The 20,304-nt window shown below is 37.9% G+C and overlaps 1 protein-coding gene across 1 annotated transcript; it reads left to right on the top strand.

Annotated features, from left to right (window-relative positions):
- Nucleotides 1-9,880: 9,880 nt before the first annotated feature.
- On the top strand, nt 9,881-17,401 carry MGAT4C (MGAT4 family member C). Its single transcript, XM_062491245.1, has 3 exons — nt 9,881-10,021; nt 14,287-14,434; nt 16,245-17,401. Exons 1-3 carry the CDS (start codon nt 9,881-9,883, stop codon nt 17,399-17,401), a joined length of 1,446 nt encoding a protein of 481 aa, XP_062347229.1.
- Nucleotides 17,402-20,304: the final 2,903 nt, after the last annotated feature.

Here is a 20,304-nt window from a genome sequence, read left to right as displayed (position 1 = left end):
GTGAACAGTTTTGAAGATATAAGCTGGGTTTCTGCTTGTTAGGGACTGCAGAATCAAAGCAGAATATGACAAATTTTGGATGTATTTTTTCCACACACTGGATTGCTTCTGTTGAAAATAAATTATCAAAAAAGTATTTTTTGTATGTGACAATAGATGAAGACACAAAACATTGAAAGAAAAAACAAATGCAGCATTTTGTAAAGATTTTACTTTAAATTATATTTGGTTATTCATCAAAATTTATTGAAGTTTGTCATGGTTTTGGTTGGTTTTTTCTTTTTTTTTTAATAATAACCCAGTTGTTGGTCACACACCCCTATCCATAGTTTTCTAAGTCTTCTCTAGAAAACAAGTTATTTTATTGATCAGGAAACTGGTGCCTGGGTGCTCATTGCAAAGTCTTAATGAAAATTTTGTCTTGGAAACAAATTAGTAGTATGGCTGGTGAAAACAAATTTTCTGGCATTTAATTTTCTAATCTATTTTATGTTATTTCCCAGGGGCACCATGACCTTCACATATACATAGCTTTGTGCAAATATCCAATTATATGGCAGAAACTCATGTATTTGAGAGCTGTCCCTTAAAAGTTAGCCAACTTTCTATAATGACCTTTTCTCTCTTCCGAAAAAGCCAAACCTTGTCTAAGCAGATGTTAAAGGAACCAACCGCGCCTTTTAAAAAAATAATAAAAAATAAAAATGCAATTAAAATATTTGGAAGTCACCCTACAAAAAAGCTTCAATTTTTGATCTTGGTAGTGTCCCCCAAATTAATAATTATTATTAATCATTATGTAAGCTCTGTGAAACAATATGTAAGGATGCCAGGTAGAAACATCTTTCTATACTTGACATAGGTCCATTATATCCAACACCAAGAGTATCTCCTCAGAAGTGAACACTTATTACAAAAAACGTCACTCATTCCTAATCAGATAAAATCTCTCAAGGTTGTGCATCTCTGGAAATGCTGCCTTCTGACAAGCCACAAACACTCTGAAGCAAGAAGAGGATGGAGAATTATTGTCACAACTTCGTGCCTAGAACCCCCTTTAGGGTTAAGGTTACATCGAATGATAGGCTGAAAGTAATCACATATATATGCAACTGCATGGAGGTTCTTTGTTGTTTTCTTTTGTTTAGTTGAGGGGTTTTGTTCCACACCAGGTTTACAAATAACTAAATGATTGTAGATGACACTCCTCCACTGGGAGGAGTGGCTGGTATGCCACAGAGCTGTGCTACAATTGAAAGGGGTCTTGACAGTCTAGAGAATTGGGCTGACAGAAACATCGGATGTCAACAAGGAGAAGGTTAAAATCCTATACCAATAAAACCTCTTAGACCAATATATGCTGGGGACCACCCAGCTGGAAAGCAGCTTAGCAGAAAAGGACCTGGCAGCCACAGTCGACATGAATTTGAAGAAGAGCCAGTAATGTGTCCTTGAAGCAAAGACTGTGGGGAAATAACAGAAGATTGGCAAGGAGTATTGTAAACACACACTCAAGTGACTTACAGCTGGGGTGTCAAAAAACACATATATCATATTAATTGCTGTTTAGCCTTGTGTGCTTGACAAGCAGAACATCTGTGTTTAGATAATGTAGGCCTGTGATAGGCTTAGAGACACCCTATCAAACATTCTGGAGATTTATTCTCTGCTGCAAGAAAGATCAAGCACAGTGGTAAAACTATTCCTGTGCAAATCTCTGATACACAGACAAAACCAGCAGGTTCAGTGACCCTCTAGCATGGACCAAGCTCTACAGTGCCTGCAGCTCTGCTTGTGTGCCTAGGTGCTGTTTTGAGGGACCCCAGCTGGTGGAGTAACAAAAATAAATGTCCTCTGTGATTTTTGTTGGTATTTTTATGTTTGCTCCTGCATCCTGCCTTTGCTGACTCACACAAATGTAAATGGTATCCTGGGCTCCTTAGACAAATCACCGCCAGCAGGTCAAAGGTTGTGCTGTACTCGGCACTTGTGAGGTCTCTCCTAGAGTGTTGTACCCAGTTCCAGGTTCCCCAGCAAAGGAGAGACATGGACACGCCAAACAGAGTCCAGGCAAGGGCCCCAAGGATGTTTAAGGGACTAGAGCATCTTTCCTGTATGAAAAGATTGAGACAGCTGGGACAGTATCTAGAGAGGATGAGGCTCAGATGGAATCTTACAGTGTATGTGAATACCTGAATAGACAATGCAAACAGAGCCAGCCAGTGACAGAACAGAATTAATGGGCACAAATTGAAACACAGGAGGTACCCTCCACTCCTTGCCTATATTCAAAAGCTGTCTGGACACAACTGAGGGCACATGGTTCCAGGCAGCGCTACACAGACACAGAGAGTGGAACAGATGACTTTGAAAGCTCCCTTTCAGCCTCAACCTTTCTGTGATTTTACAGTTCTCTGAAACAGCCATTGACCTCTCTATTATGCCAGGCTACAGAGTGTGCTGATGAGAGAACCTTGAACTCATTCCATCAGAATCAGATGAAACTCTTCATCAAGATTGGTTGGCTTTGATCAAACACTTCTGTTCATTCTTTTTATCCCCAAAAGATGCTTGCCTCTGTTTCAGTGCAATTCTATTAAAACAGGGTTCTCCATGGCACTTGACAAGCTCTTAGCTCTAAACCTTGAAGGCCGTAGGACATTGAGGTAATAAGTTCACACATGGAGGAAGTGTTGCTGAGACATTAGCTCACATAGTCTGTGCTTTGGGTGAAGGGGCTGAGGGTTGAGGTATCTTCACACCAGGATGTCCCTGTAGTTTATTCTTGCTGGTGCCTAATAGACTCAAGGAATTTAGTTTACCTGATAGCCTGTAGCTTCTCATAATCCCACTACCTTCATATTGTATAAATGTACTGTGTGAGAACTATTCATTAAAGTTTTACCTTGTGTTGAATCTATCACTACTTATGGCAATGTATTTCTTTCATTAATTGACAAGTCAATGAATAAAATCAGGGTATATGTGTAACTTAAAGTCTATCCTCATCTTTCTAAAAATTCTCTTCTCTGAATTATGACCAGTACTATTTTCAATGCATAGGGTTTCTCCCTGTATTAGTGATGCAGACTTATACCCCACTGTTGTATTTCTAAAAGCTTCTAATCTCACTCTCCCTGGATTTCACAGTTATCTCTTTCTTCCTTCTTCATGCCCATGCTGTTTTATTTTACTCTCTGCTTTGTCTGTGTGGAACAGAGTCTCAGGGTTATTTCAGCTTTCTTTGTTTTTTTTTTTTTTTTTCCTTATCTTCTGGGCTTTTTCCACATGCCATTAACTCACTGTCTATATCATTTTTGTAAAACCCATATTTTACACTACAACATACCTGAGAAAATATATCCTGTGGTATACAGCCATCCATCCAACAATGGATTAGATAGTGTTTTACCATCTCAGTCAATGCAACTTCACACTTCTTAGTCGTCTCTTCCCCTTCATTAGACTTGACTCTTCCATGCCAGAAGAAATGCCTTACATTTTTCTCAGAGTGTTACTCTGAGCTAGAGCCAGAGTTTTGTGACTCTATTTTATATCACTCTGAAGCTGTCAGACAGGACAGGCACTTTATTCACCAACACCTGCTTTGAATTTAAGCTCTTTGCTTTTCTGTATTGTTCAGTAACTTGCCTCAGCTGAATCATCTGTTTCCTCCCAAACTCATCCCTTCTTCAAGACTGTTGGCTTCTGTATATATCTGTGTGCTACATTAGTGTTTGAAATGATCTCTTGCTTCCTCTGGATCAAGGATAATTATGTCTTTCAAATTCTTTTTTAGAACTTACTTCTTTTGCCCATTCTTTTAGCAGTTTCAATTTTGAGTAATTTGCCTACTAATATATTTTTAACTTCCTGTATCTAGAATCCAGATTTCAGACAATATAAAAATATTTAAACCATTTGTTTAAGCATGTGTAGCCACAAAACCTACTAATGGCTAGTTTAAAACCTGAGGTCCTCTGGATTTGTTAGCCTCATTCTGAGTTACACTTTCCTTCAAACTATTTTATTCCCCTGCTGCCATTGGCCATTCTGCCTGTCAGCCTTAAACATCGTATATGTACATTCAGGCTTTCAGTAAGGCAGTGAATCTGCCTGGGAATCTATCTGAGACCCATGGAATAACCTTCTACGTCACAATTTAGGACTTTGGGTTTTTTCTAATCTTATATAAGAAAATCATTGCACATGCAAAATGTAATAATTACCTTGTAAAAAAATCTGTTTTGCTTTGGGGTTTTCCCTTCTTAATTTTTTTTTTTTTTTGGAAGTGTTTCCTTTGTGACTTTATAAAGATAACTGAATGCAATCCTTGAGGTTATTGTGCAGCCTTCCAAGAAAGAAAATCTGAAAAACACATTGGAAAAGCATTAAGAACTTCAAGTAAAGCACTTCAGTAAGGGTGGTAGAATGTTATATCTCAAAACTGAGGACTGAAGTGCCTACTTCTGAGTGTTTCAGTCAAATTAGGGATTTCAATAAAGTTCACAAGGGTTTTAATAATCCAATCATATTATTTTTGTGTTATCTCATATAATAGACGTGGCAGTGGATCAGCTCTACCTTGAGAAATATGGACTCTACAGTGGCAGATAAAGCTAGATTTGAAAATGTTTGAAAATAAAGCCTCATTTGAAAATATGAAAATATTAAAATAATTCAGTAGCCATTTCTCATCAGCAATGTTTTCTTGAGCTGCTGGGGCACAGCACTCAAGCAGACTAGACTATAAGATGAAGATGACCTTGTAGCTCCACACCTGTACAGCTGTAGATGCAAGCAGATTCACTGTACTGGTTAGCTAAGGCTAAATCCTTAACTCGTGTTGGCATCCTTAAGGTTAAAGTAACACCACAGGGCCTACTTGTGTATCTGTTTATGGAGGAAATATGTAAGGAAAGTATATGATAGTCTCTAAAAGCAGGAAAAAGCACAAATTCCTAGTATTATCAGAAAGTGATGAAGAATTAGAATGGATCAAACATGAAACGATATACCAGAGTGAGTGTGCATGAATGTAGCCTAGAGAAATTTTTCTACGGATGGCAAAATTTTTTTTTCCACTGAAGAAAACGAAAATAAAGAAAAAAATATTTTGCTTTATATAACTTTTTCCTCTTGGGAATAGCCATGTTGAAATACAAATTCAAATTTGTTTTAAAATTTTAATAGACATAAATTTAAATATTTTAATTTCAATTTTTGGTTTCAAGAACTTGACTTATTAAAATAAGTCTTTCTGGATGGTCATTTGGAATTTACTTTTAAAAAATGCTTAAATTCTTCTTAGTATTTCAAATTCTGCAAGAGAAAACCTTGAATTATTGTGTCAAAATCAACTTTTGACCTTTTACACAGATTTCACACCTTTGTAGATCATGTAAAGAACAACATGTACCCACTGTAAAGGTATGTCACTGCATTTTTTAGCTCACCACCTCCTTACTGTGTATTGTTTTAGAATGTCAAAGGAGTTATAATTTCACATTACCATGCAAAACTGTGCATGTATGTCTGATAGCAACACATACATCTACATAGAGACCTGTGGTTTTACAAGTTCCCTCTCTAGACACTAAGGAAAGCAATAAATCTCATTTAGAAAGGAAAAGATTTATAATTTATGCATGTTTATTAATTATTTTGACTGCTTAATGTCAGCTTTATGAAACAAATTGCATTTATACCATTCTGATAGCTACTTAATTGTGCATGAATAATGAAGGCATAAAATCTTCAAGCAAAGATGTGCTCTCAGAATTGAATTATGAATTGAAGCCTTTTTTCAATATCAAAGATTTTTAGTAATGGTGAATATTCTGCTCAAGTGGTCTTAAAGAACATCAGAGGTCTCACTGTAGGTAATTCTGAGACCATTTTACAAAAGACGAATGGCATAACCTTAAAAAAAAATAAAAAGGTAAGATTTACCTTTTTTTTTTTCCTGTGAAAATTCACTGGTGCAGTGTTCCACAATGCAATCCACAGCCTGGATGTAGAGATGCAAGAGGAAGCAGCTCTAGCAAGGTGTAAGGAATTATGCATAGACATATGAATGATCCTGGGCACATTCTTGGCTAGAGGCTTACAGTGTAAGTATCCAGCAGCGCCATCAGCCAAGCTCTGGCTGGAGGCACAGTGTGAGCAGCAGGATTGGGACACAGTGTGAGCAGCAGGATTGGGACACAGTGTGAGCAGCAGGATTGGAGCACAGTGTGAGCAGCAGGATTGGGGCACAGTGTGAGCAGCAGGATTGGAGCACAGTGTGAGCAGCAGGATTGGAGCACAGTGTGAGCAGCAGGATTGGAGCACAGTGTGAGCAGCAGGATTGGGACACAGTGTGAGCAGCAGGATTGGAGCACAGTGTGAGCAGCAGGATTGGGACACAGTGTGAGCAGCAGGATGGAGAACAGTGTGAGCAGCAGGACTGGAGCACAGTGTGAGCAGCAGGACTGGAGCACAGTGTGAGCAGCAGGATTGGGGCACAGTGTGAGCAGCAGGATTGGGGCACAGTGTGAGCAGCAGGATTGGAGCACAGTGTGAGCAGCAGGATAGGGACACAGTGTGAGCAGCAGGATTGAGGCACAGTGTGAGCAGCAGGATTGGAGCACATTGTGAGCAGCAGGATTGGGGCACAGTGTGAGCAGCAGGATGGAGAACAGTGTGAGCAGCAGGATTGGAGCACAGTGTGAGCAGCAGGATTGGGGCACAGTGTGAGCAGCAGGATTGGGGCACAGTGTGAGCAGCAGGATTGGAGCACAGTGTGAGCAGCAGGATTGGAGCACAGTGTGAGCAGCAGGATGGAGAACAGTGTGAGCAGCAGGATTGGAGCACAGTGTGAGCAGCAGGATTGGGGCACAGTGTGAGCAGCAGGATTGGAGCACAGTGTGAGTAGCAGGATTGTGCACAGTGTGAGCAGCAGGATTGGAGCACAGTGTGAGCAGCAGGATTGGAGCACAGTGTGAGCAGCAGGATTGGGGCACAGTGTGAGCAGCAGGATTGGAGCACAGTGTGAGCAGCAGGATTGGAGCACAGTGTGAGCAGCAGGATTGGAGCACAGTGTGAGCAGCAGGATTGGGACACAGTGTGAGCAGCAGGATTGGAGCACAGTGTGAGCAGCAGGATTGGGACACAGTGTGAGCAGCCAGGATTGTGCACAGTGTGAGCAGCAGGATTGGGGCACAGTGTGAGCAGCAGGACGGAGAACAGTGTGAGCAGCAGGATGGTAGCACAAGCAGTGCGAGCAGTGTCTCGGCTGGCACGGACGAGCCTGCGCTGCCCTCTGGTGCCAGCAGCGCTCTCGGAGCCTCCTCCGGGACGGGCCGTGCCGGACGTTCCCCCCTCGGGGCGCCCTTCCCTGCCGTGCCTTTACTTGGAATGGACCTTCCAGGAGAGCAGATGAACAAGAAACCCCGGCACGATGTTTTGCTTTGAGATGTTTCCACGTTCAAAACAGTGATGTAATGGCTTCGTGTGCAGCCAGCACAAGCAGTGGAGCTGTTCTCTGGGTGGGGACTGCACTGTGCTCTCCTCTCTGTATATCAGTTTTAGTCATGACAGTCTTATGTTCCTCTAGCCCCATCTATGTGATTCCCTCTATATTTATTCCTAATCCAACACCGGAATGTTCTAATTCAGTATGTCCAGGAAATAGAGTTCTAAGCCCCTTCCTCACCCTTGGGGACTTCTGACAAGTGGCACAGGGCAAAGATGGGGGGGACCTGTGTAACAGCACGGTCAAGCCAGCAAATATGTCACATACATTCATCCTGTAACTGAAAAAAACCACCACGTTTATTTATTTATTTATTTATTTCCAAGGTGTGGGCTTTTTTTTCTCCTTTATTTTTTTAGACCCAAAGAAAATATAATATGCCAACAGTGACTGCATCACTCTAACCCAGACTAACTGCATTTTCAATACTCAGCATATTTAATGCCACTAATATGAGAAGTGTCATTATTTAATCCATCCAGTGATCCTCTAATTGGTTTTCAAAAGAGTGTAGACCTAAATTATGTGTGTAACACAGTCTTTTCTAAAACAGGGGCAACCTTTCATTTCCACAGAAGCCTGCTGGAATTCACAGACAGCTAGCAACCACCATGCTATCACAGGGAGTTGCAGGGGTATAGGGAGGCCTAGTGTTTAGAAATTCACGTCCCTAACATCTCCCTCCTGAGCTTTATTTTCAATGTCCTTACATATCAAGAAAAAGGAAATCCTTGATGTAACTTAAAAAAATATCTACACTGGGATTTTAAGCTTCAGAATAATCAAGTTTCTGTAATTCAGCCCACCCTAAATAATGACAGACAAATATATATATTGTTACTTATTCCTTTTTTTTTCTTCACGCCACCTGTAAATTGGTTTTATTCTCAACGTAGCGAATATAAAAACATTCTATGTACAACCAGCCTCCAACTACTGCAGTTCATTTTGAAGCTATAGATTCCTTGCAATTACTAACTGCATTACTGATATTTGATATATTTACCTCCTGGTTCTCTAGAGTCTAGTGGACTCATATTTTATACTGCTAAATGTGTTTATTCAATTTGGCAAAATAAATATACATTGGATTTTGTCCTTGGTAGATTTTTTGTTATTAGGACAGAAAATTTTCTATATGACATGACAAATCATTTATGGAACTCCTAATATGGCCTACTTTGTATCAGTGTAGATGTTCAACACTTTCAAAAACAAAAGTATTTAAGTGCAGGGTTTAACCAGTGCACATACAGTGTTTTTTACTACTTCACACAGGCTAGCTTTAAAGTCTTCATCTGTATATAATTTCTATATAGTAAATTCAATTGAAAAATTATTAATTTATGTGGAAAATTGTCAAAATATTAGCAAGAACATAGTACATAAATAATAAGTTTATAATCTGCTGTTTTGCTAGTAAACCCTCTAGAGTTTGGGCAGTGAGATCTTTAATTTAGGCCCAATCTTGTTGAAACATATGCAGTCTTACACAGGTAGGACTACAATTTGGTAGACAAGAACAACATTCATCTTGTTTTACAGAGTAAAATGACTAAAATGAACAGGCAACATTGTGATATGGCTAGACAATCCTCTTTCTTGATCTTGGACAGAAATACTGAGAGGCTTCATGGTCTTTGTGCCACCCTTATTTGATTGATCTAATCAGGTTCTTAAGTATTTCCCAATATGCTTCTAAGTGTCTGGTTTAAGGTAGATGCCCACCCTTCTGAAGAAGGAAATAATGTCTCCAGTGAGAGTTTCCATCCCAGTACAGAGGCCCAAGGCTAAGGGATGTTATACAGTCTTGCTGGTGTTTTTTTCACTTCAGAGAATGTACCTTGTGTTCCTGGAAGCTTTGGTATACAAAATTCTTATACTGATAACAACACTGAGTCATGTAATAATTTCCTCCTTGTCTGTTGAGCTGGCCTGTCATTGGAAGGAAACACAGGTACATGGGGGAACAGTGCACAGCATCATCTCTAGCCACCAAGTTGGGATCTGACAGTTAAGCATAGCAAACTAAACTGTTGAAACTGTCACTGCCACAGTGACATCATTAAGCCCACTTTAAAATGGGTATGACAGTGAGTATGTGGTTTTTCTTTAATGATACAAAAAACCAAACCAAACCAAACCAAACCAAAACAAAAGCTTAGTTTATAGTTAAGATTGTGTACTAAACATGAAGATGACAATGATTAAATGAAATATTAATTGCCTGAAATTGCCTGAAAGTGCAGTCTATGTATGTTTGAAGGGGTTTGATACATGTGAAGGTAAGTTTACTTGTTGTCGTGCTTATCAGGTGGACCATTCTTGTAATGCTGTGGTTTTATTCACAGGTGACACTACTGTATGCAGTTCTTCACGAGACACTACTTGAAATCTTTTGATAAAATGAGATGCTTGCGGAAGCGATCAACAGTGTCGTTCTTAGGAATCCTTGTTGTTTGTTTGCTGTTCATGAACCTGTACATTGAGGACGGTTATGTTTTGGTAAGTTGTGAGGAAGTGATTCTGGAAAAGCAAAACAGTAAAACACCCATAGTAAAACAGTAAATTGCTGAGGATAAATTTCATCTGAACTATTTATATGAGCTGGGAGCTTGTTTTACAGCATACCCTGCAAATCTCACCTCTAAATACTTCATTAAATGCTATTAGAGAAAAAAATATATAAAAGAAAATTTACACCCATTGCATCTACTGTAAGTATCTTGTATAAATAATTTCATTTTAGTGAGTTTATTTTGTGTTTTCTTACTTTTTGTAAGTCAAATTTTAGTCTGACGTGTTCAGTGCTACAGTACTAAAAATTAGACAAATGAAATCTAACGTGAGTTTATGATTTTGAAAAAAAAGTGGATATATTTATGTTAGGAATTTCAACAAATAACGGACTAACATAACATAACAAACTAACATAACATAACATAACATAACATAACATAACATAACATAACATAACATAACATACTTCCATTGTTTATTTGTAAACTAGAGGTGTTTCACTGCTGAATGACAAGTGAGTCCTGGAGACTCAATCAATGAATGGAATTTCCAGTTCTTTGGAGATTGAACTGGTCCCAGTAAAAGAACTGAACCATTATTCTTTCAGAAAAGAATAGTGGTCGAAAAACTGGATCTTTAAAACAGTAAAATGACTAAACTGAATTTGTTATATTGTGATATGACAAGATAGTGTTGTTTTTATCTTGAATTGAACAGGGTCAGTATAGATTTTCCAATATTTTAAACAATGAATTCTGATCTCACTTGTGTCTGAAAAGAAACATAACAGTATTTCAAAAAGTGTAATACACAAGTAGTAAAATCCTTACATTATTTATCAGAACCTATATATACATTCCTAATTATTTTAATTTAAAGAATTGTAATTGTAAAATTACTTATAACAGCATTGTAAATATTTACAATATTAATATTATGCTAATACTTTCTTAAGTCATTGAAAAGACAGCCCATGCTTGTAGCATGTTACTCCATTACAGACATTTCTTGGTTATGATTAAATTAGACCTGGCTTATCACTGTTTTTTTCCTAGTGGTATTTTCCCTAATGTTTCTTCTCGGTTCACTAATTGCTTCAAAGTCCCCCAGATGTTTCTGAAAGTACTTTTATTATCACTGCTAATGGTGTTCCTCTTGGCTTGTTTTTTGAAATCTTTTCCTGTCCTATTTGCCAGCTCCCCAGACGGCTCCATGTCTTATTCTTAATTTGCTCTTTCCCCCTACCTCTTTTATAAATTCGCTCTCTTTCATTGCTTCTCTCATCACAGTTCTGGCATGTTTGTGTTCACGTAGCTCTCAGCCAAGTCTCTTGCCAAGTCTCCTGAGAGTTCTTCCAGGTCTCTTGATACCTTTATGGTCCATCAAGTGTTTTTGAAGTGTGTTAGGATGTTGACTTTTTAGCTTATTTATTTAGTTTTATTCTCAAATTTCCCGACCCTGTCTGACAGCTCCAAACACACCATGTCTGGTGTGTTTTCTCTGCTGAGGTAAAAGATGAGCAATTTCAGTGTTTGTGGTGAAGAGAAATATACTTGGGGAAAGCTTTTGTGGACAGCAGGCTAACCATTTCCCTCAGGGAATGAAAATCTGAAAGTCCTCAGAGCACCAAATGCTCTCTGAATTGCAGCCAGTCTGCTGCTGGACTATCTTCTAAAGGTAACTGGTAGAAGGAAAACAACTGACCCAGAGTTCCTCCTCCCAGTCTCGGGCAGCAGACTGCACAAGGGCTTGTGGTGCCGGCGTCTGGCACCAGATGTAAGACAAGTGGTCTTTTTCAAAAAGTTAGAATATTAAAATTACATTGATTTTGGTAAACCTTAAGAAGGGAGAAGAGAAACTTTCTGGTTTTGCTCAAAGGGTCCAGAAAATCTCCTCGCTTTTTTTCTGTAGGGCATTTTCTGAAGAAATGGAAAGTAAGGACCCATGTGGCAAAATAGCAGAAGTATATTTGGTAGAGGGGATGCAGTTATGGAGTGCTGATACATGTGTATTAGAAAAGCAGTTCAAGGGGCTTTATCTGAAGCGTAAGTACTACATTTGATCAAGCATGTTGATGACATACCAAGCTAAAATATACCAGATACCACACTCTATAGGAGGGCATTTTGTACCTATTCAGAGTTGTAAGTGTATTGTAAGTCAAGCATGTGTTCTGCATTCTTCTAAGAATACTAATCACTATTTTGGGCACTGTGCAAAGAATAACACTATGGTAGTTGACACAGCATCCTTAGCAGAGCAGAGTATCTTCATAAAGGGTGGAGAACTCTGGCACTTCACTTTATGGCACCCACATGAAACTCCCAGCAAAGACTGGAATGTAAGTTAGAAAAAGGTTAGTTAACAGATGAAAGCCAAAACCATTCTAGAAAAAGCTAGAGAAGTAAACCAAGGGAGAGTTTATCAAGCTCCTCAACTTCACTGACCTCTACATAGTAGTCAGAGACAGAAAAAACAGATTTTAATATTTTGAAAAAATCCAGATTTCAGTTTTGCCTGTCATTCAACAAAAGAATGCAATAGCAACTATTAAAAATAAATGTTAGCCACAAAAGGCATTTATTAAAGAGGCAGGGGTGGGGAGGGAAAGAAAATTTTTGTGGTCAGTTTAGATATTTTACTTGTTAAAATCAAAACATTTTCTTCTGACAATGTCTATTTGTAAACATTTCATGTAGCAAAACCTCAGCAGAATGAGTTTCCATTCCAAAACCATATGAAACAGGGAATTTTGGTGCTCCATTCTGGAACCATGACACAATGTTTTGCATTCATGTAGCTCTCTTATTGAAGGAGGAGTTTTGAAAAAAGAAAGATTTTGGACCAGCCTTTTTCCTTTTCCAGCTGACATTTTTAATGGAAAATCTCCTGAAGTCTTGGTGCATTTTCTTATTAAATCCTTGAGTTACATTTTAATCTTGAACCTGATCATCAAACTTCCTCTCATAATTTATGAGCAAAGGCAAAGTGGCACATAAGCACTTGAGAGAAATTACTCAAGAGACACTGAAGATCAAGAGAGCATAATAGTGCAGGTAGATGTCCCTGGATGTCTGCCAAAGATCTTCACTAAGCTCAGAAGTGGTTTATTTACTACTTCTATGAAAGGAAAACAATGAACTATAAATTAATGTACGATCAGTTTACAGAAATATTTCTTTGTGCTGTAAAATATACCTTTGACACATTTTTTAATATTTATGCTGTTAAATATGTGTGCTGTTTACTGTTTCTGTGCTTGTTCTTGCTAGCAGCAGTACTATTACTGCACAATGCTCCCATTTAATGACAGATCCCGAAGTTTTAGTGCATTAACATACTGCACATATCAGAAGAAATTAACAAATTTATACATGTGCCTGTCATCAGACTAAAATCAAACCAGAAAAATTAAATAAGTATTCCTACTTTTAAATTCAGTCTTTGTGACCTGTTAGATACTTTCCCTTTTCTCAAGGACTAAGGAACAGATTTTCCCTGAGGCCCAAGAGGCCTTATGGATAGGGCACTACTGATGAAGCCACTCTTTCCCTTCTACACCTTTACTATGACTAGGGAAGCCTCCTGGAAGAAAAGGTCTGAAGAAGGAGGCAGGAAGAGGAGGCATGGTGATAAATGTACTTTTTGACTATGCCATCAAAAAATGTTCTCCAAATTCAGAGAAACTTTTACTGTTTTCTTGATCACACGCATTTCTTCCTATTCCAAACCTGACTCGAACCTTCTCAGAAAAATGTCAAAATGCCAGGTCTAGATTTGTCTTTCCTTCGCAGCAGTTTTGGTAGCTTTTGGTAGCACTGATTTTTAATTTTTTTTAAAATCTTCCCTGTTTCTACATCTGTGAAAATGATATTTTCTGTTGCTGAGTGATGTTTTCTTATCCCTCTTTTGAATACCACAGTATTTTTGGCCAATAATTTCATGTTTGCTACCTTTCCAGAGTTTATGTAAAGTATTTTTTTTTCTTTTCCTTTTACTGTAATATGAAGGTTTATGTTAGATTTTCTGTAGCCAAAATGTATGATACTCAGTAATGCTTGTTGTTTTGTGGGGGTTTTGTTTGTTTTTTGTTTTAAATGAGGTGATATCTATATGATTTCATGAAAGCTGAAAGTGAAAAATGTTATTCTTGGAAACCTGCCTGTCCATGTTTCCTTTCTAGCTGGCATTCACAAATGTGTTTCTCTCTGTCTCTCCCTTTTTTGTTATTTTTGTTTTCCCACTAATAGGAAGGGGACAAGCAATTAATCAGAGAAACAGCCACACACCAGCTCAACCCAGAGCGTTACGTTCACAGTTTTAAAGATTTGTCTAATTTCTCAGGATCTATAAACATTTCATATCGCTACCTAGCTGGCACACCTTTGCCAAGGAAAAGTAAGTAACTGCAATTTGAAAGTTGCAAAATGAGGTAATTTTTAAAAGGCATGAAATCCATATAAATACCCTGTGGTATTTCTATGCAAGAGGAGCTGAGTTAAGCAGTGACAGTCTCGAGAGAGTTAGTGGGACAGTTATTGCAGGTCATTCTTGAGTGGCTGCTAATCTGGACCTAGCAGTGGTTGCCCCACAGCCTGACTACCTTCTGCCCAACTGCCTGGCTTGTAGCTGTCCTGCAGGCAGCCCCTGGGTGGTCTGTATGAGCATAATTCCATGGATCTCCTCCCATGCAAGAGGAATATGATCTAGAAAGCAGAGGCAAGGCAGGTGCTGGTGGTGTTTTGCAACCACCCTCTGAGACCATACTGTCAATCTCTGTAAAACTAGTAAATCCAATCTTAAGGATGCTTGGTATCACATAGATACATCCCCCAGGTCTACTATTTTGCCAGGCCAGCTGCTGCAAATGGACCTCCTTGCTCCTTTAGCTGTGCTAAAAAGGGATCTGAATTGTCCTATTATTGGGACAGTAAGGAGGATTGTTCTCACAGCTATCTGCAGATGGATTATTTAGTTATTCTTATTTCAGACATGGTTCAAGACTTTCCTCTAAAAGTGAAGTACAACCATACGTAGATTTAGGCAGGTGTCCTCTGGGTTCCAAATCAACCATTTCCCATACACAAACTAGGCTCTGAAGTCCAAGCCCAGAAGTTAAAATAAAATAATACATGAGTTGTAGAAAGCTATAAAGTTTGTTCAAATTAGATTTGAAAAATCTGGGGCTCTGTAGGCAGTGTAAATGACTTCTGGGGGTTGTACTTCACTGTACAACTTCATTTTGAGCAAACTTAAGTCTCGAGGAAAACCCTGAATCACTATCAGGGCAATATTTTGCAAATGACTATATTTTAAGAAATATAGTAAGAGGTAGGTTCAACTTAAGTATATACTCTGTCAATTACAAAGTCTTAACATTTTTCACATCAGAAGTTAGAAAAATAAAGATATTTTGGCAAATATCCAAACAAAAATCCTGATTTGGAATGCTTGTAAAAATGAGATGGCAGTGACTACAAATCAGCAGAGAATAAATTTCTTGTCTTATAAGATATATTTCTGTCTAGAAAGAATGTAACAGCATTAAAAAATATTTGTATAAGCAAGGGGAAAAGTTCTATTTAAAAATAATGTGTCTGCCAAGAGGGTATTCCCTGTAAAATGCTTAATGAGTCCTGAAAGAGGGTAAGAAGAAAAACTACTAGCAAGGCAAAACTAGACAAATTCACCTAAAAATGAATACGCTGAGAAATAATTATCCATGCAAAATTCATAAAACTGTAAAGTTATTCACAGATGTAAGTAGACTTTTAGAGAGCTTAAAATGATAAAAGTCCTGCATTTGGTAGTTCCTTGCTTTCAAAATATGGTGTGAATAATCCCCTCATAATCCCCTTTCTTTTAGCAGATTTACAGCCTTAACATTGTATATATGGTTTTGTCTACAAGGCATAAATCTACACACTGCTTTGGCATTTGCCTAACGTGCTACTCCTTGCAGTAAACAAGTGAATGTTTAACACAATAGTGTCCATATGTCTATTTGCTCACAATATCACACATCCTAATGAAGAGGCAATAAAGGTCCTTAATCACTTGCAGTTTAATATATTCACATACCAAATTTCTCGGTCTTCACCATTCACGAGGTTTATTTATTATAAACACAGCTCTGGAGAATATCTTTGTGGTAAAATTTCTTTCAATATCAGATTTTCAGTTTTTGTTTGAATTGTCTTTTTTACAGGGTATCTTACAATTGGACTATCCTCTGTAAAACGGAAAAAGGGAAACTACTTACTTGAGACCATCAAGTCCATATTTGAGCAGTCAAGCTATGAGGAACTCAAAGAAATTGCAGTGGTAGTACAGCTGGCAGATTTTGACTCAGCCTGGTGTGAAGGGATGGTCCAGGATATTTCACAGAAATTTGCACATCATATAATTGCGGGCAGATTGATAGTTATCCACGTCCCTGAGGATTACTACCCTGTATTGGATGGCCTTAAGAGAAACTACAATGACCCTGAGGACCGTGTGAAGTTTCGATCAAAACAAAATGTAGATTATGCTTTCCTTCTAAACTTTTGCGCTAATCTCTCTGACTATTATGTGATGCTGGAAGATGACGTTCGCTGTTCAAAGAATTTTTTGACTGCAGTTAAGAAAGTAATTACCTCACGAGAAGGATCCTACTGGGTGACGCTGGAATTCTCCAAGCTGGGGTACATTGGAAAGCTTTACCATTCTCATGACCTACCACGCCTGGCCCATTTTCTATTGATGTTTTACCAAGAAATGCCTTGCGATTGGCTGCTCATCCATTTTCGTGGGCTGTTAGCTCAAAAGGAAGTGATACGTTTTAAGCCATCTCTCTTCCAGCACATGGGATACTATTCATCTTACAAAGGAGCTGAAAATAAGTTAAAGGATGATGATTTTGAAGAGGAATCCTTTGATATCCCTGACAACCCACCTGCAAACTTGCACACCAATATGAATGTATTTGAAAACTATGAGGCAAGCAAGGCTTACAGCAGCATTGATGAGTACTTCTGGGGCAAAGCTCCTTCTACTGGAGACTTCTATGGGATTGTATTTGAAAAGCCCATTAAAATCAGTAAAATTAAAGTTGTCACTGGAACTGAAGATCGGCAAAATGACATTTTACATCATGGGGCCCTGGAAGTAGGTGAAAAGATTGTAGGCAGTAAAAAAGGAAGACAATGTACAACTTACTTGAGACTAGGGGAGTTCAAAAATGGGAATTTTGAAATAACAGATGTAGAGCACAAAGTTCTGTTTGATATTAACTGCATGAGAATACTTGTTACTAAAAGTCAAAAAGAATGGCTGATCATTAGGAGCATTAGTGTCTGGACTTCTCAAACACCAAACCAATAAAGCAAGGCCACCTGAGAAGGTACAGAGTGCATACAATCAACTAGGTCACAACTGGTGCCACTCCCCAGAAAAACAGACACTTCCAGCTCTTCACTACAGAGACAGAATATCTGGGGAAATCACAAAACAAGTAAAAGCAATTTGTTTTTTACCAGTTTGGTCAGGCAATATACAAACATTTATTTGTTGAAAATTTTGAATTTTATAGAAATCAAAAGGTTCTCAAACCTGTCTTGAGATCTTTAAACCCTTTTTTACTATTATTTCTCTGTAAGAGAGATTTTGTGGACTATACAGAAAAAGAAAAAAAAGAAAAACAAAAAAAACCCATCTTATAATTGCCAAAAGGTTTAAATCTATGACCATTATGTTGTCAAAAGAAATTGGATTGCAACTTATGCACATAAAAATTTAAAATCTTAGGGTAGTATGTGTCTGTACTGTAGTTGGTAATGTGTTTCTTTTCCAGGCAGTTGTGTCAAGGAGATCTGTCCTGAAACAGTTTACTTTTGAGCACTGTAAGAAAATAATGTGGCTAGTCATTGCAACTTCTTGTCAAAAGGGAATGTATAAAATTATAAATCTGACATGACAATTATGTAAAAAATAGATAAGTGCATCTGTTATTCTGTCTCAACAAATATTCTTTGTTCTTTTTCCTGGATCCTTTCACTGAAACAAGCTACTGAAACTTGAAACACTGAAATTACTTGGATTCTATATTACCTAAGGGACCAATTTACTGTCCTTACTTGCTCAAATTGCCTCACACCAAGCAAGACTTCTGCTTGAGTAGCAATGTCAGTATCAAACCCAGATAACTCAAGAGCAGCACTGTTCTCTTAGAGAGGCATTTTAATAGATCTCAGCTTCAACATTTTCTGTTCCTTCATGATTTGGAGAACTCCCCCTGAGAAATTATGCAGGTAGCTGAATACTGCAGCATGGTTTCCAAGGATTGTCATACCTTCCATATCTACACACCCAATTCAAGCATGATATAAATGCAAAGAGTACTGAATTAATCAATTGGGAGTTAATGCAATCTCTAGTCTGTCCTGGGTGATCTGCAGCCAATAGAAGAGATACATAATGAAGAATCCTAATACAATGAGAAATTAACATGTCTCTGAATTAGGGTTTTTAGGTATGTTTTTGGGTCTTTAAAGTTTTCTCATTATGATTTTATTAGTATTCTAGACATCTTCCAAACTGCCTCTCTTTATTTCCTATAAACATATTTTGCCTGGTTTCAGACAACAAGCAGAAAACTTCCTCCAGTCCATATGACTTCAGTGTTAGCTCTGGGCTTCTAGTGTATCACACAGGGTATAGCATATGATTTACACTATATGTATGCATTTAGAATAACAGAATCCATGGAGGTCTCAGTAGACACACTAAGGAATACATGAGTAGCAAGTGTTACAGAGATGAACACTGTATTGTCAATCTCACGAATACTGTGCTTATCACCTGATTGTATTTAGGGGGTTTTAGTTAAACCTGGAAGGCAAGAATTAAATTTCAAGAATGCTTGCACTGACAAAGAGTGAACTAGTTACTGGGTGAGTACATACAAACCTAACATGGCTGTTTCAGAAGGATAAATTATTTTTTAAATCGACACAAAACATCAATGCAATTGATTTTCCTGGTTCATAAATCTGGATAAATTTGAGTCCAGCTTTGGCAAATCACCTAATAGAGAGGTAAGGTATATTATGAAATAAATCTTCTAATAGATTCTTCTACATAACGCAGAAAAACATCTTTTTGTCAATGAAGTTCTTTGCTTCTTTGTTCCTTAATACACACCCAAAACTCTGTGATTTTTATATGCATATCTTCAATGAAAGAGATTAAAAAGTCATATGTGTTTGACCTGAAAAGGAAAATTAAAGCTCTTATAAGAAAAAAAAAAAAAAGCAAATACCTGCTAATCTTAAATTATTAAAAATACTTATGAAGTACTTGTTTTTTAATGTTGATATTCCACATTTCAAAAATAATTACCTGGTAATTAGTTATTAGTCAATCCCCATTTTTTACAAAATAAGTTGTCATTCTTCTATTTTTCCTGTAATAGAATCACACAATGGTTTGGGTTTAAAAGGACCTTACAGATCATTTTGTTTTAACCCCCCTTCTATGGACAGAGATGCCCTCCACTAGATCATGTTGCACAGAGCCACATCTAGACCAGTATGGAACACCTCCAGGGATGGGCCATCCACAACTCCTCTGGGCAACCTGTTCCAGTGCCTTGTTATTTCTTCCCAATATCTGTTCTAAACCAATTTTCTTTCACCTTTAAGCTATTCCCTCTTTTTCTGCCACTAGATACCCTGGTAAAAAGTCCTGCAGCTCTCTTGTAGGCTCCCTTTACTACTAGAAGGTGTTTTAAAATCTTCAGGCAGCCTTCTGTTCTGCAGCTGAACTACCCTAACTCTGAGCCTTTACTCATAGCAGAGGTGCTCCTGCACTCTGATCATCTTTGTAGTTCTCCTCTGTATCCACTTGATCATTTGGTCATTAACTTGTAATTCATTAACATTCCATGATCCCTAACTATTAGGGCCAAAACAAACATCACTAGGTTAATGAACCAGGAACCTTTACTTTTATTCAGAAATGCAATATGTCTGAAGCAATCTTCTAAATTAGAATTGAAAATACACTCAATCCCAAGATTTCAAATACTCTGATAATCAAAACCATAGAAAATGTGAATGGCTAGTACAAATTAAATGCTCTCAACATAAACCTAAGCAATCTAAATGATATATTTGAATTACAAACTGAACAAAACTGGTTTCCTTTTCAAAATATCACTAGTAATGAGTCTCATCTTTGGCATAATGGCTTAACAGCAAGATCTCTCATATGGTTGTTACCAGTCA

Source organism: Cinclus cinclus, chromosome 4 (assembly GCF_963662255.1).
Source record: "Cinclus cinclus chromosome 4, bCinCin1.1, whole genome shotgun sequence".
Classification (NCBI taxonomy): domain Eukaryota; kingdom Metazoa; phylum Chordata; class Aves; order Passeriformes; family Cinclidae; genus Cinclus; species Cinclus cinclus.
Note: the sequence above shows the minus strand (reverse complement) of the source record. Positions and strands in the feature narration are given on the sequence as shown.